Source organism: Syngnathoides biaculeatus, chromosome 12, assembly GCF_019802595.1.
Source record: "Syngnathoides biaculeatus isolate LvHL_M chromosome 12, ASM1980259v1, whole genome shotgun sequence".
In the NCBI taxonomy this organism is placed as follows: Eukaryota; Metazoa; Chordata; class Actinopteri; order Syngnathiformes; family Syngnathidae; genus Syngnathoides; species Syngnathoides biaculeatus.
Genome location: NC_084651.1, coordinates 7,808,948 through 7,824,904, shown reverse-complemented (window position 1 = coordinate 7,824,904; position 15,957 = coordinate 7,808,948). Strand labels below are relative to the sequence as shown.

The 15,957-nt window shown below is 44.3% G+C and overlaps 1 protein-coding gene across 16 annotated transcripts in view; it reads right to left on the bottom strand.

Annotated features, from left to right (window-relative positions):
* Positions 1-15,957, bottom strand: part of LOC133509923 (ankyrin-3-like) — a 146,623-nt gene that overhangs the window by 8,859 nt on the left and 121,807 nt on the right. For 9 of the 16 annotated variants that reach the window (XM_061837439.1, XM_061837441.1, XM_061837448.1 and 6 more), the window contains 7 exons: positions 15,688-15,769; positions 6,343-6,417; positions 6,104-6,235; positions 5,805-5,948; positions 1,120-2,332; positions 884-1,046; positions 190-270 (listed from right to left, as the gene is read on the bottom strand). In XM_061837439.1, coding sequence (XP_061693423.1) covers positions 190-270; positions 884-1,046; positions 1,120-2,332; positions 5,805-5,948; positions 6,104-6,235; positions 6,343-6,417; positions 15,688-15,769 — 1,890 coding nt within the window. The remainder of the gene's footprint in view (positions 1-189; positions 271-883; positions 1,047-1,119; positions 2,333-5,804; positions 5,949-6,103; positions 6,236-6,342; positions 6,418-15,687; positions 15,770-15,957) is intronic. The other 7 variants (XM_061837451.1, XM_061837453.1, XM_061837455.1 and 4 more) reach the window with 4 other exon arrangements.

The following is a 15,957-nucleotide window of genomic DNA, read 5'->3' as shown; positions in this document are numbered from 1 at the left end:
AATGCTTGACATTCAAAGTATTCACAGTGAGGGACACCACGACAACCTCAAGAATCAAAAGAAGTGACTTTCCTATTCTATTTAATGCAACCAGAACCAAAGAGGCACCAATTCCAAGCACACACACAAAAAAAAGCACTTCAGCCTCAAGCCAAACTGAGCATCGCTTCCCATGCTTGCCCTTTGTACCTTTAGAATGAACCGGCGTCTGAAGATTCTCGTGGTTACGGTCTGTTCTTCCTCGGAACCGGACTCTACACTAACTCGCTGCTGAGTAGGCATATTTTAAACATCATTACAGAAACTCATAAAGGGAAGTTAGGAGGAGAGAAAGTAATTATTTAGGCATGCAATTTGGCTCCATCGGCAGCTCTGTTGAAAGACCTGGTTAATGCACTTGACCATAGTTGTAGATTTGAATCTAATTTGTAGATTAGAACAGATTTGTTGTCTGTTTTAATAGAATTGACCCGATTTCCACTGGCTCATTCAAGAGAAAATTCCAATTTGTTGTTCTCAAGTGAGACAGTTGGGGCAGGTCTTGACTACACAAATTTTTGCATCGGTAGCACTGGAGGGTCCGACATGATTTGGTCGCACCCATTTTTGAGCAGCTACAGCAGGACCATGGCATAGCATATTTTTTCCATATTGAAATGAGGAGTCTTCTAAATTTGGATTAAAATGTGACACAGTATTTATTGATATGTTTCAATATGAGTGCGGTGTGTAATTGAAGACTTTGTGGTGTCACTTATAATGTCCATAGAAATGTACTTTTGGAAAATAGGCAATTGTAGTTGAGGAATTGGACATGGGGTGTAAATCCAGCCTTAGAGTAACATGACGAAAAGGGATCTTCAAATAGGTTTGTCAGAACTACCTGGAATTTTTTCTCAGACACCAGCGTTCCCTCTTCCTTTCTGCCGTTCATCGACCCGGAAGAGCCGCCCTGAGCTGAGGTTCTTGAGTTGTCGCCGTTCTGCCGGGACCTCCCTGATTCGCCTCTGGATGAGGAAGTAACTGAATCGCTTGAATGCTCGTGGCTGGTGAGAGACGCAGAATTAGGATGGACTTTTTCGTGTGGCTATCGGATTTCAGTGACCGGAGAAATCGCACCTTTCCCGCTTGTCTAGCAGATCCGAGCTGCGGGGTCGCGTCAGTGGCTCCACATTTACGCTGGATGAGTCATTCTGCCAACCTGAAAGCGAGCACATGTCTTTTTCTGGCTGTTCAATTCGATTGGGAATCTCCAAATCGCTGGCCTCGATAGTCAGCTCCAGGTCCTCCTCCTTCTCCTCTGAGCCTTCAGTCTTCATCTTTTCACGTCGGGAACTAAAATCCTTTTCCGGGATCTCACTATTTCCTCCTCCATCCTCCTCCTCATTAGACCCACAATCGGTGGGCTGATGGTACCAAAGGGCCTCAGCCCATTCCTGGATGGTCAAGTCGTTCGCCTGGCAAATGCCTCTGTCTTCACCTTGCAGAATTTTCCCAGCAACTTCCGTTCCCTTCCGACGGCGTACCGTTTCTTCACTATTTCCTTCTACTTGCTGTACCTCGGCTGTTTCATCTATACACTCAACTAGAAACCCAGTTCCCAAAACAATCTGCTCTTCTTTTTGTTCTGTCAAAATGTTCGTATTCACCTCGAAATGACACCTGTCTTTTATCACCATCTCACATTTTCTTTCCACATTTTTCATCAAGTCCTGCTCTACCCAGCTTTCCGCAAATACATTTCCGTCCACCGCAACCGTCTCATCAACCTTACCCTTCGCTTTTGGCACGTCTCCTCTAATATACATGTCTACATGCATTACATTTCCATCTCCCATTTGCGCTCTGTCAGGTGTTGAAGGGGTTACTGATGATCCAGATGAGACTGAAGAGGATGATGTTGAGTAGGCCATGTTGACATCTAACTCACACTTTGCAGGAGCAGCGTGCGACTTGGGCTTGCGGCTCCACTCCATTTCTCGATAAGGCCTTTCCTCCTCCTCACTCAAAAGCAGCTGGTCGTTCAGGGCGATGTGGGGCTTTTGCACCTTGGACGGGAGAGGATCAGGGAGGTCAAAAGCCGAAAGGGACAGGGCAAGCTGACAGGGTTTAGCGGGAATCTCGTGTGGGCTTCCAGGCTTTATCTCTGGGCTCCACGCCGCGGGCCGAGGGTGGGAGTCGACCGGCCAAGGGGGGTCGGGTTGTGGATAATGGTAATGCCGGTGGTGGATAGGGGAAGGGTTGGGTGTGACGGGAAGTTCGGGGACCAGGAAATGTGGGTCGGAGTGCAGTGCAGCGGGGGAATGCAACTCAGCTAGAATGCTCTGATAATCTGTGGGTGACATGATGATGAATGTACACCAAAGCACGCTAAGAATTGAAAACAGACAAAAACACATACGTCCTAAGACACAGACAGTGGCGCTGACGCTTAAGTGGGAAGCAGGTTGCTAAACCAACATATCCAATGAAATGTATGAAAAAAAAATAGTAATGTATATGTTTTAAGTAAGCCTGAATTTCATCCAACAAGGTGTTTTTAAAGGAGCAACATACAGCAGGTCATATTTAAGTCGTACTGGCTACATGCTTACATGAGATAGTTGACAGATGAGAGGTAAATTATAGAGCACCGGTTCTCGAACTTTTTGGTTCCAAGGACCCTTATTATAGAGTAGGGGAGAAGTTTTTTCCATGAACATCTTCATTGTCCTAAGGCCAATTAAACATAACACGTGGCAGTTATGCACCCCTAAGAACCACAGTTATAATTAAAAACAAAAAGCCTCAAATAAATAAATGTCGACAAGAACAAAGGCATATTTTAACGGGATTAAAATCTTAATCTTAATCTTCTGAGAATAAAGACATACTTTCCCAAAATGAAGTCATATTGTGATGATAATGTCAAAATTTAACAACGGGAGTCATATTTTAATGAGTGAGTTTCAAAAATACAAATTTATTCTTTTTTATGTTTCTTATCCAGTAAAAGACATTCTAAATTAAAAGACTATATTCATCAAAATGTAAACCTTTATTCGTGCGATAAATGCTTACTTTGAAACTCCCCCCCCTGAAAACAAAGTCTTTAAAACCATGCACATATTCATAAAAATCAAATTAGAGCTTTTAACTGCCTCAAAATTATGGAGCAACTGGTTTAACATTTATCTTTTATTGGTGTGCAGATCCCGAAATTTAGTTTTTGTGTTTTTTTTTTTTTTTAATGACAAAATCCCTTGTAAATTGACCCCTCCGTACAGGGCACTTAACCACGCCTCCTGAAGTGACGTCACGCCACGTGCGGGGACGTAAGACAAACAATTCGTAAAAATGGCAAATACAATACAATACATTCTTAACTGAGACAGACGCCATGCTTCTGATTCCATTTAAATCAACGATACATTATAGATTCTAAATACAATACATTCTTAACTGAGACAGACGCCATGCTTCTGATTTCATTTAAATCAACGATACATTATAGATTCTAAATACAATACATTCTTAACTGAGAGAGACGCCATGCTTCCGATTTCAATCATCAAGAACGTCTCATTCATTTATACGAGACGTGTATTAGAAATCAAATATAGGGCATATCTTCGTGCAAAAACAGTCTGGTTAAGCTTCGGCCACGAGCCGGCAAGAAAGCGACACGTTTGTGGAGTCCGATCATCGCTAAATATCACTCACCAAAGAATATGTGTGTCAATCGTTCACACGTAGCAATGTTATGCTAGCGAAGAACGTCTCATTCATTTATACGAGACGTGTATTGAAAATTAAATATATGGCATGTCTTCGTGCAAAAACAGTCTAGTTAAGCTTCGGCCGCGAGCCGGCAAGAAAGCGACCCGTTTGTGCAGTCGGATCATCACTAAATATCTCTCAACAAAGAATAAGTGTGTCAATCGTTCACACGTAGCAATGTTATGCTAGCGAAGAACTTTGAATTCATTTATACGAGACATGTATTGAAAATCAAATATAAGGCATACCTTCGTGCAAACATATCTGTTCCTGTTAATATAAGATGGATTTAGTTGATGATGCGGTCTTCCACAAAGTTTGATCCATCGAAGGCATTTTTCGTACTGGGTCTTCGGTTTTGGAAAGGGTACGAATCGAACTCCACCAACTAGCCTTTCAGGGTACCTGTCGTCACTATTACAAAGTCCGTGACTACACCTCTTAACCATATTTTTTGTTAAATAACCCAAATACGCGATAAAACGCTAACTAAACCTATACTGGACCATGCAATGTTGTCTGAGAAAATGGCGGGAGCAAAAAGGGGCATGGTTTATGCAGATCTCTGGCCTCTGATTGGTCAGTGATGCGGATTGCGCAATATCCACGGAGGGGTCAATTATTTTAATGACCACCAAGCTATGGCTCACTGACCCCTGGGGCGTGGGAACCTAAGTTTGAGAACCAAACATTTAGAGCATGTTACATTAATATTTCCAAGGAGGTTGGGTCGATGCGGGTGCGAGCGGGAGGCGGACAAGTGCAAGGGCATGCATGGCAAGGAGACAATGAGCGGAGGGGCGGGGAAGGGGCATTTGGGCTGGGGCAGCGGGACCCAGAGGGAGCCGGCAAGGAGAGAGGGGAGACCGGGTGAGAGGACGCGGTCTCACTAGGCGATGAAGAAACACGCGTCATTGCATGTTCAAGTAGGCTGGGGGCAGCAGGGGATGGTGCAATGCTGAGGGCTGCAGGTCTGGTCGTAGGTTCAAAACGGGTGCTAGCACTACAGTTGAGTTCGGAGGTACTACTGGATAAATCTGCAGCCGGTGGGTCTGTTTGAGTGGGAGAGGTTGGGGGTGAGGAGGGTAAAAACGAAGGTGCTGGTGAAGTGATGAGTGGGATAGGGGAGGATGGATGCGGGGAAAAAGGAAAAGCAGGGGAATGCCGTGGGTCATAAGGGGTGCACTGAGGGCTGAAGCATTGAAGAGGCACCGGAACAAAGTTGAAGTGTTTTTCCAGTTGTGAAGGGGGTGCCAAGTCTTTGAGCGAAATGGAGAACTCGTAACTTGGAGAGCGGCGTGGGGTCGAGGCTTTAGGTGTGAGGGGAGGGGGAGGGATGGATGGGATTGTATGCAGGATGAAGGCAGGACTGCTCGGAATCAATGGAATAATCACACACACTGAGGGGGCAGGCATGGATTGATACAAAAAAAATAGAACAAGAGAGAATGGAAAATGAAGATCAGTGCTGAATTTCAACAAAAGAGGAAAATCAACAAATGGTGGGGCTTGTGCGGAAGGATGGATATCAGCAATTTGTTGATTTAAAAAGTTGGGAGCTGTTATGTGGTATTATCAGCAGTGGGTGCTGCTGAGAGGGAGGTGATGGGAGGCAGGAGGAGCCGGAAGAGGGGAAGCGGTACTCTCATCTATCCAAGGAAGGCTCAGAGGAACTGGAGGAGCACTAGGAGAACTACACTGTATAACATGATTAATCACACAATCTACAATTTGTTGGAAAATATTATTGTAGTATCTTAAAGCATGCACTTAAAAAGTATACTCCTTTTTATACTGTCCATTTGTGACAACTGTTACACAGTAGACATGTATTTAATTTTAATTCAAGCAAGAATTAATCCTGTAAGCACAAGTGCTATTAATTTTTTTGGGGAGAAGAGTAGGAACCAGTTGTCCAAACAATTTTAAAATATAAAGAGTTGGGCATTGCCACTATACATGCGACAAGCAATGTGGTGCATGCAAAAACAACAGCATGGTAAGAGGGAGAGCTAATAGGTCAGCTAATCAGAGCTAAACTTTACCATCAGCTTGATCCCGGAAAACCGCATGATCATCGGCAAAACATCTCGTGCCGGAAATGTTACCATAGTCGAAAATTGGGCCCTCCAGCAGAGTCACAATATCCATCCGATTGACTTTGGCCAGCACTGCAGTCAAGGCGTCAGCTGTGGAAAATGAAATGAGACAAAAACAGGAAGCCAACGTGATGATTCAACAAAAGATGAGGTAAACCCTTTCAGAAACGCTTTCCGTGGAGGGTTGGGAAACCTGAAAGCTATGCAGAAACTTTGAGCTAACGCAAACAGAAGGTTTGACTTACTTGTGGCATTTTTCCCTTCCCGGCTGACCCACTTCTTTAATAGCATGAAGCTCTGTGCTGTCAACGAGTTGGGGTTCTCCAATCGAATGTGGTTGATTTCGTCTACCGTGAAGTTCATTTCCCGAGCCAGCTCTGTGACGGCACACACAAAGTGAGACTCTTAGAAGTCGGACATAACCGTTGTAGTGTATACCCACTGGCCAGAATATTGGATTGTAATAAATCCACAATTTCCTCACCTGTCCAGCTGAGTCCCAGGTGATCTGCTACAATGGCCATACGCAAATCTGTCCGCTCACAAGGACTTTGGGGACCTGGAAAAACAGACGAGAATGAGTCGTTAAGATGGTGCGTGTTACTTTACTCACATATTAACAGACAAGTCTCCTTTTCTGGCCACTTTTCCGGTTTAAGTTTCAAGATAACTCGCAAGTGATGCAAGTTAAATGCTTTATTATAATTCAGTACTCGTACAAAATGTTGAATTGTTCTTTTGCGTGATGGCAAGAAAAGGCATTTCACATTTTATGTGGTGTTCTACGGCTATTTATGTTCTGTGACCTTTCAGCAAGCATTAACTGTCATGAGAACCACACAAAACATAGCATACCACAAACTCTGGGCTAAAAATCTAGGGTGGAATGTTCTAGGTTAAATCTAAATGGTCGACATGCGCTTTACGGTGTTCTTTGCAGAAACTGCTACTGTGACAGTCGAGTATACGAAATCTTTTGACGAGACTACAACCATAAATACGACAACTTTGCCCTGAACAGAGACAGACAAACCAGAAATGGTCAAACGGGTTGTGTCAGTGTGGCGGTCACCACAACTGGCTTGCTACTCTACTGCACAGGGCACACAAGGGTGAAGAAAGGGGGAGAGAGGTACAGAGTAAAAAAGGAATCTTGAAAGAGAGACGATACGGGACACAAGTACGTCAGTGATGATGGTTCAATGGTACCTACTGTGTTAAGAGAATATATATGTGCATATATATATACGCCACAGGCATTCCAGTCAATCAATTCAACGACCACAACACATCATGCAACTATAAGTGAAAGAGGTCAATATATATATATATATATATATATATATATATATATATATATGTATTTGATAGTGTGAAAATTTTACAAACTAGGCTTGATCTCTGCGATGGGAGGTGTTCGAGACCCTGCGAGTCCCTGACTGCCCTCCTTCCCACCAGTCCGCCTACTCCTCCTGCTCCTCTGACTGCCAGAGGCCCTGTCCGTCGTCGCCACCTTTGCCCCAACGGACGGAGCCCCGGTTTCAGCCCCCGAACTTCTACCAGACTTGGACGAGTGGGAGGGCTGGGACGGTTGGGAAGGCTGCGAGGTGTCTGATAGAGAGGTGCTCCGAGAGGTGCTGTCTTCCTCCGACTGCTCTGTCTGCTTCTTTTTCTCTTCGTCTGACAGGCGGTCCACCAACTTTATCGTCTCTCCGCTAATGTCTTTAAAGTATTCAATGGTGCGCTTGCAAACCTCGCTAGGATTCTCCTGTCTCTCCTGCCTAGACGTTCCCTCACCTGACACCTTTCCGACCTGATGTCTATCTTTCAGAGGTAACCTCGACGGCAACTTGATGGCTGCTCTTTCGCTAGCCAACGGCCTCGTTGGCCGTGAGGTAACCTTAACTGAATGCGGTGAGCTAGCTGAGGCTGTGGAGCTGCTCTTCTTAATATCCTTGACTGGTATTCTAGACCTTGGTTCAACTTTTGCAATGGCTGGCTCTCCCCTTTTCCTGGTCTCAATCTTTACTGCTTGTTTGGGCTTCTGCTTGCCTATGGCTGTTCCCTGGGTGTGAAACGACCGCCCCGGAGTTTTCACCGGGAGCCTGGACCTGGGTAGCTTCCCTTCACCCTCTTTAACTCTTACAGTTTGCTGCAGCTGCAGATGACTGCTATTACTGACTTCTACTTTTTCGTCTACGTCCCTACAACACAATGTTTCTATCCTGCTGGCTTTCTGAAGTGTGGGCTCAGAGGAGGACTGCAGATTGAACACCACACTGCCACACTGAATGTAGTTGGCCTGAATGCTGGAGGACTCAAGGTTGTTATTGTTGTTGCAGTTTTCAGAGGGGTAATCTGTTCTCTCTGACTTGGCCTCTATGTCTTTGCTAGACAGGGCCTCTGTACCCTGACCCTGTATACTGATATATTCTGGCACCATCTGACCCTCTGAAAGCTCCGCTTTAAAATCGGTGAGATCACCTGAGTCTTTTTTCACAGTGATAGAGGCAGCTATGCCCATCTTAATCGGGGTGCGTAATTTGGGATCAACCTTGGAGGCTGTGATTGTGCACGAGGATGCGGTTTCAGCTATGGCTTCACAGGTGGGTACCTCAGTACCAGCATAGCCAGTGTCACTGCCAGGGTGCGAAGGGCTGCATTTTGCTGTTGCTGCTGCTGGTGTTGTGGTGCTGCCTGTGGTTGTATCTAGAACATTCACCTTCCCATCTACTGTGGCCCTCTCTCCTGTTTTTGATTGAGAGGAAATTACACCCAGGATCTTGCCCCCTCTCCCCTTTTCCCCTGTTAGAGGGTCAGAGGAATGCTCACCAATCTGAAAAAACTGAAGCCTCTCTTCAACAAAGTCCCGCTTGCTCATGTCAATAGCACCACTGCGGGTCATCTCAAACATCTTCCCTTCATGGAAAGGGAAGGGGTTAGGCTCACTAGTTGGTGTGCTCTCATCAGTCGGCGTTCGAGCAGGTGTTGTGTCAGGTGTTGTAGCCTGTGATTTGTCCTCCACCGATAAACCAAAGGGCTTGGGATCTTCATCTTTGGTTTTGGAGTCATAAACTCCATCATGATCGGTCCCTTTGGTGGACCAGGGGTCAAAGTCGAGGCCTTTTGTGGCGACCGTTTTAAAGGTTGAGTTTAGCTCCTCTTCAAGCTGGTACCCAAAGTAGTTGTCTGCAAAGCTCTGTCTTTCTGGATGTCTTCCTTCAAGGGTGTAATCTATTTCTTCACCACTGGTTTTTGCAGAAGATGGATTGTTTTTTGACGTCCCAGTATTCCCTCCATCTTCACACTTCTCTTCCTCAATCACTTCCAGCTTAGACTGACCGAAGGACCGATCAGCTGTTTTTCCATCATTGGATAGACTGGATGTTTTGGGGTCTTCACTCAATCCATCGTCCTCATCCTGAAAGTCATAACCATCTAATGAGTCAATCTCAGTGGCATCAGTGTCATGGGAGAATTCAGCAGTGGTTGCTATGGAGCAGTCAGTGAGTGATTGATCATTCCCATTTTGTTCCATTTCAGCATCATCCCCCTTGACAACGCCGTTGACTCCAGCCTCCTTATTTGCATTCTTCTCTGTTTTTCGGTGTTTTGAGCGTTTCTCCCCCTCCTCTTTCATTTTGAAGGTGTACTTTTTGACAGGGATGGGATGGAAGACAGACTCTTCATCACTGGAGTCGCTGTTATCGGCTCCGGGAGGAATAGGGGATGGGGGCTGGACCCTTATGATTGGCTCGGCTAAAAAGTGCTTGTCATGCTCCTCCTGGAGGTTTACTTCCATCATTTCTGTTTCTGTCTCAGAGGATGCGCAGGACTTTCTTTTATCAGGGTCTGACTGCTCTGTGTCCAAAGGAGGAGGAGGTGGAAATTCTATACTTGGAACTCTCTTCTCCCCTTGTGACTTCTGTTTCCCTGGTTCCTGTTTCTTGCCGTTATTCTCGGAAGCCATTTGCTTAGATTTTTCCCTTGAAGGCCCCTTGTAGATGAAGGTCTTACCGGATTCCTCTTCTGAATCCTCTGGGATGGGACTTGGCATGCCAGCCATGGAGCCAATCACATAGTCAGGCATTCTTGAGGTCAGGCTAACGTCCTCTGAGCTTGGCGTCTCGGGAGTTACAGGACTCTTCCCAGAGCTGTCCATGAATGTCACTTGTTCTAGAGTGTCATCTTCTGGACTCCCTTGAGGCGATGGAGACTGCTTTTGTTTGACTGTGTAGAATGTTCCCCTGGTCTCGTGTATGGTCCTACTCTCATGGCTTACTATTTTTTTGTAACTTCCCAGCTGGCCGGAAGCTGTTTCTTTCTCAAACTGCTTTCCCGTTTGAATGCTGACATACACAGGCAAGGGTTTGATATCTTTGAAACTTTCTGTGATGATTGCAGGACTTCCATGATCCAAATACTCTATTTGGTCACTGTCAATACCGTTGCAAGTAATAATTGACTGGCTACAGTCTGAGTCTGTGGATTTCTCTGATGATCCACAAGTAGATTTGTAAGATTCAAAGCTACTATGTATCGGGTTTCGAGCAAGGACGGGCGTACGAGAGCTTTCTTTTTCATGTGATTCGACAGTGGCATCTAATTTTAAAGATGGGGATCTACGATTTTCAGAAAAATTAGATGACTTTCTTACGAGAATTTGAGATTCCGAGTTTTTTTTTAGACCGTCATTGCTATTTGGACTCTCGTTGATAACAAATTCAGTGTAAATAACTTTCTTAGTCGCTTCCTGTCTCTGTGAATCACTATTGTTATCATCTTTTAGAGATTCATGGACTAATGTTTGAGATACTTTTGGGGATTGGGGTTTATAGTTTCCGTAACCTTGGTTCTCCCATGTTTTGAATAACTTCACGTCTTCATGATTTTTCCCACAGACTTGATTTGTGGAGGATAACTTTGAGTCACTTTCCTGACCTCTTCTCTGGCTCAATGGACTGTCTGGTGTTTTTGGACTGTTAGAACCACCAAATATTTGGTACACAGGAAGCTTACTTTCATGGAGCTTCCTTACAGGAGGATTACAAATTTGGCCACCTTGAGAACCCTTATTTTGTCTTTGAGCCTCTTGTTCGAACTTGAGCCTTACTGCACTTACTTTGGAAGAAGACACCTGAAAAGGTTTTGAGCCTTCACTTTTCCCATCTCCCTGCTTTCTAGAGTCTGAATTACCAAACTGCTGCAGTACTCGCCTTTCCGGACTACTGGGTAAACTGGCACATTTCCTGTCATTGGAGTTGAACTTGTCTCTTAATCTTTCTCTGCTCCACTCTTCCCCACTAGCACCGTTTCGATAAACTGATCTCTCTGGGCTACTTTGTGTGGAACTAGGCCCAGATCGTGATTCCCTAAAATCTTGTCTGCGAGATTTTCTCTCTGGAGATGAAAGTTCATCATTGAGTTGCTCTGTTTTATCTCTGAAAAACTGAGATACCTCACTGAGTTTTTCTTCTGCCTCTTTCACAGTTCTATCCACTCTCTCTTCATAAATTAGTTGCTCTCTTTCCTTTTTCTCTGTGTCGTCTGCGGACACACGCATCCAAACAGACTGCTTTGGGCTACCAAGCTCAGAAGAATGCTGTAAAACTGTCATTGAGTCATAGTTATCATCAGCACTGGCCATTCTACGTGATGTGTCAAACACATTTCGTGATGACCGAAAGATATATTCTGTTCTCGGCCCTACTGACCTAGTCTCATTTCTATTTCTGTCCGGTGAGTGAAAGGGAGACCGTTCTCTAACATATTCGTCAGTGTCAGGATGGGACTGATCAAATTTCTCAGACAATAACATTTTCTCTGCAAAATTATATGATTCTCCCCTTAACTCTGATGATTCATCCTCATTGTACTCAAGGGATTGCTGGCTAAGCAATTTCAAGGCCTTGTAAGATTCGTCTGCCATTAATTGGACTGAACTAGGGCGACTATCCTCGTGTGCTGTGGTCGTGTTAAATTTGGAGTCAAAATATACAGGAAGTTCCTCAGGTTCCCTATCCTCTTGTCTATTTCCTGGGTAGTAATACATTTCATTGTCTGAATGGTTTTTAGTCTCCCTGATGATGACCTCTGTTGGTTCTGTTTTATTGCCCTTTTCAATGTGAACTTCAATAATTCTTTCAACCTTTGGTTTGATGTCGTCAGAGAATCTCTGTGATGTTTCCTCTGATTTGTGTTCAAAAAGTCCAGCAAGTTCCCTGGAAGGGTCTTTTCCTGATTGAAAAGCCTTCATTATGTCATGAACAGACATAGTTTCTTCACACCTCTCTGATACAGCTTCATTGCCAGTTGGTTTGTGGTACACCATTCTGGTGGTAGTAGTGATGTGAGTTTCCTCTTTCAGACGTATGCCTTTACCCATTGGATCCTCCTCAGGGACTACTTTAACTGAATATCCCTTATTCAATTCAGAGGTGGATGAAGCTTGATTAGGATGTCCTTTAGACTCAGTATCAATATATCTGATTGGATTTCCTTCCACCATTGCAGGTTGTTTGTTGTCTTCAGGGGGCTCATAGCTCCTGATGACATGAACAACTTCAGTCCTCGTCTCAGTGATCACTGGGGGAACAGGGATGTCCTGGAAAGGGGTCTTTGGGCCCATGCCTTCAGCGCTCTGGGGGGCTGAGGGAGTCCTTTCACTTCTAGTCTCAAAGCCACTGTCTGATAGGGGGCTCTTATCCTGTTCATGGTATATATCATCGGGGGATTCCAGCACAGTGTCTGCTCCAAAAAGAGCACCAGCCCCTTTACCTAGCTCTTTGTCTGATGGTGATGATCGCATGGTTGTTGGAGGCATTTTTAGTTTTTGCTCTTGAACTGCAATGGTGGGTTTCAGAACCCGTTTTTGCTTCTCCCTGCCATCCACTTCTCTCTTGCCCTCATCTATTGCATGCTTTATGTCATGCATTTTGGAGAAACAATTGCTCCCAATATCATTAGCCAGATAATCGACAACGTTTGAAAGATTGAAATCTCTGTCTTGAATTGTTTTTGCTTTTGCTTGAGGAACCACAGTCTCATATCTCGGGGGATAACTCCAGTTGCTTGGTGGTTGTTCAACAGGTACTTTTGAGAAGCGTATGTCATCCAAGGGCCCCCTTGCCATTGGATCTCTGGCCGTGTCCTTAGTCAGGATTTCACTCACTTTTACCAAATCTTGTTTTACTTTCTCCACAATCCTGTATGGCTCTTCATCTTCTACCTTCACTGCAGAACCAGACTGAAATCCTTTACTTGTATTACATGTTGTATCAGTCTGCAAAATAGCTGACATTCGTATTAAGTCCTCTTTCATATCAGCAACATCTTTCAAAATTTCTTGGCTGGATGACAATGGGGATGTGTTTGACTTTAAACCAGGTGAGAGAAGTGGAGGTTTGGTAGGGGAAAGAGTTCTGGCAAAGGAAGACTGTAATTGAGGATTCATTTCTGTGGGCACAGTCTTACGTGGGGACAGGATAGCAGCTGTTGACCTGGTCACCTCTGGTAACTTTTTGAAGTGGGGCTCTGGCAGTACATTGATAACAGAATACACAGGAACTGTCACTGTGCTGGATGTTCCGGCAGTGGTGGCATTAGGAGGGGACCTTAGTGAGTTGTAAAGGGAACTAGATGCTGAGGACCTAATGGACTGATATGAGGAGGATGCAGATGAGGACAATGATTTTAAAGTGCCATAGCCAGCCGAGCAAGAATTGAATGTTTTTTCAACCTCATCAAATGCTGCATTGACGCTTGTCGTCACGGCATTTGTGGTTGCTTGTATTCTTTCTTGGAGACTGCCGGCAAGGAGAGAAGTTGGGGAGGAGGAGCGATACTGTGCTGGTGACACTGTTCCGTTGATCAGAGCCGCAGCACTTTGAGGGGTGTTGGATTTGAGTGGTGATGACAGTGAGGAAAAGAGGTTCCTTGCGGGGCCTGACACATCTGAGGAAAGGGAACGTACAGAGGAGAGGCCGGGGACAGTTTTGATGGGAGAGGAAGATGATACCATACTAGTAGAACCCCCCACAACGGTCTTGTAAGACAGAGGGGAACTGAACATACTGAGGGAGGATTTGGGAGATGTTGGAGGTGTCATAGCTATTGATGTCCTCTCAAGAAGAGGACTTCCCCTGTAGAAACCGTTATAGGGGAAGTCCTGGCTGACAATGCTGCAAGTCCTTTCATAGACACACTGTCTGAAGTACTTTTTGCAGGTGACGCCAGGGGACTGGGGGTAACCTGGCCTGGGTAGTGTGCATGTTGAACTACAGTTTTGATGGGAGAGGAGATGGTTCTGTAGGTTCGGATGGGAGAGGCCATGTCACTAACTGACTTAACAGAAGAGACAGGTGATCCAGGAATGTTTGTCTTAATGGGGGAGGCTGAGTTGATGGACCAGACAGACTTTAGTGGAGAGGCAGAAGGTGTGTTGGACGATGAGCTGGAGAGGGAGCCAAACCCAGACTTGGCTTGGCCAGGGACGGCGACAGGAACAGGCGCCCACGCCTGATAAGATCTCGTTGAAAAGACAGGTTTGTGAGGGTAGCAAGAAGGCTGTGTTCTTTGCGGACTTCGATCGGATGTTTCTTCAACAATAATTCAAATGAAAAGAAAAAAAAGGAGGAAACAGAAAGTATAACGTAAAATAATTGAAAAAGAAAACAAAAGAAAGAGAAATTCAGTCAGAAACAGCTTCACTTACATGTAGCAAGACAAAAATGTACAGTTGTAGTTTACAGAAGGTCCCTTTTACACATCCAGGATGACATGAGAAGTGAACGTAACAAAAACAAACAAATGACAAAATACAGCGTGTGTGTGTGGAACAAAAATGCATGACATGTGGTCGAGGTACAAAACACGGTAACCAAAAAGTACAATTTACAATTCCATTCCACTTGTGATGTGCTTAATGTGTTCATTTGACTTGTTCTGACTGAAGTGCCTTTTACTGTCCATGTTTGCTTGACAGGCAATTCCTTACATTCGCTTCAGTTTGAACGCCAGAGATGACCCCACAAGTTAATACCATTTGGGAAAAAAATATCACATGACCTTTTTGGCTACAACTTAGAATAAACAATGAGGTTGCACTTTACAAAACTCTGAAAATCGACAGTTAAATGTCCTCTATGATTTAGTTGCTCTGTAGTTTCCTACTAATTTGTCATACATACTGTCTGGCATTTATGATATTAAAATTGCCTCCAAAGGTTTCAAGGTGGACCAGGCGGGAAAATGTTAAAAAGCGGCACATTGCATGCTTGAGTTCTTTGAAACTTTATGTTTAAGAATTTAAATCTGACCCAAAATGATAGTAGCATGACGAGTAAAGTGCAACCTATTAGGACAAAACTATACACAGCCACACAGTCACAAAGCCAATAAGAGAATAACCAATAATGAATAAGAACAAAATAAAACACATTTTCATAGACCACTAATGAAAAGCATTTGGCTCAAATAAATCAATGACATGTATGATGCTGACCTGCTCGATACAGTGTTTTCAAAAGTGTTACACAAGAGTTTAAACGGCGGCACATAATGCAGTAGGCTTAGCCAAGCTTGACACAAAAACCATGCAAGAGGGATGAGAGAATGTTTGTCAGGCTGGGAAAATAAAGATTCATGAGCATGTTTGTGAGTAAATACTGCTTCCGGACGATGTCAATGTAAGCAACATCTATAGGCACCATTATAAAGGGACCTTCAGACAAGTTCAACTGATTCTTAATTATGTAGAAAAATCTTTAGATTGATTTATTTTGCTGCTGTTGCTGTTCATGCACATTATAAAAAGAAAAGGGGAACTCACTCGCCGCAGGGTCGGTCAAATAGCTGTAGCGCTTACGCAAAGCTAAGGAGGCAAAGGTATGGCGTCGTTCTGGCCTTTCATTCTGAAACAAAAACAAAAAGTGCTTGATCATAAATATGGTTAGATGGTTACGCTAACCTAAAAGAAAATTATGTTGTAAATTTAGTAGGAAGGCCCTGTTTTCACCAAATCATCATTGTTGGAACCAAAGACAAAACTGTTTATATGCTCTTCTACATCAAGCTGTAAGTGCAGTGGTACTTTGACTTA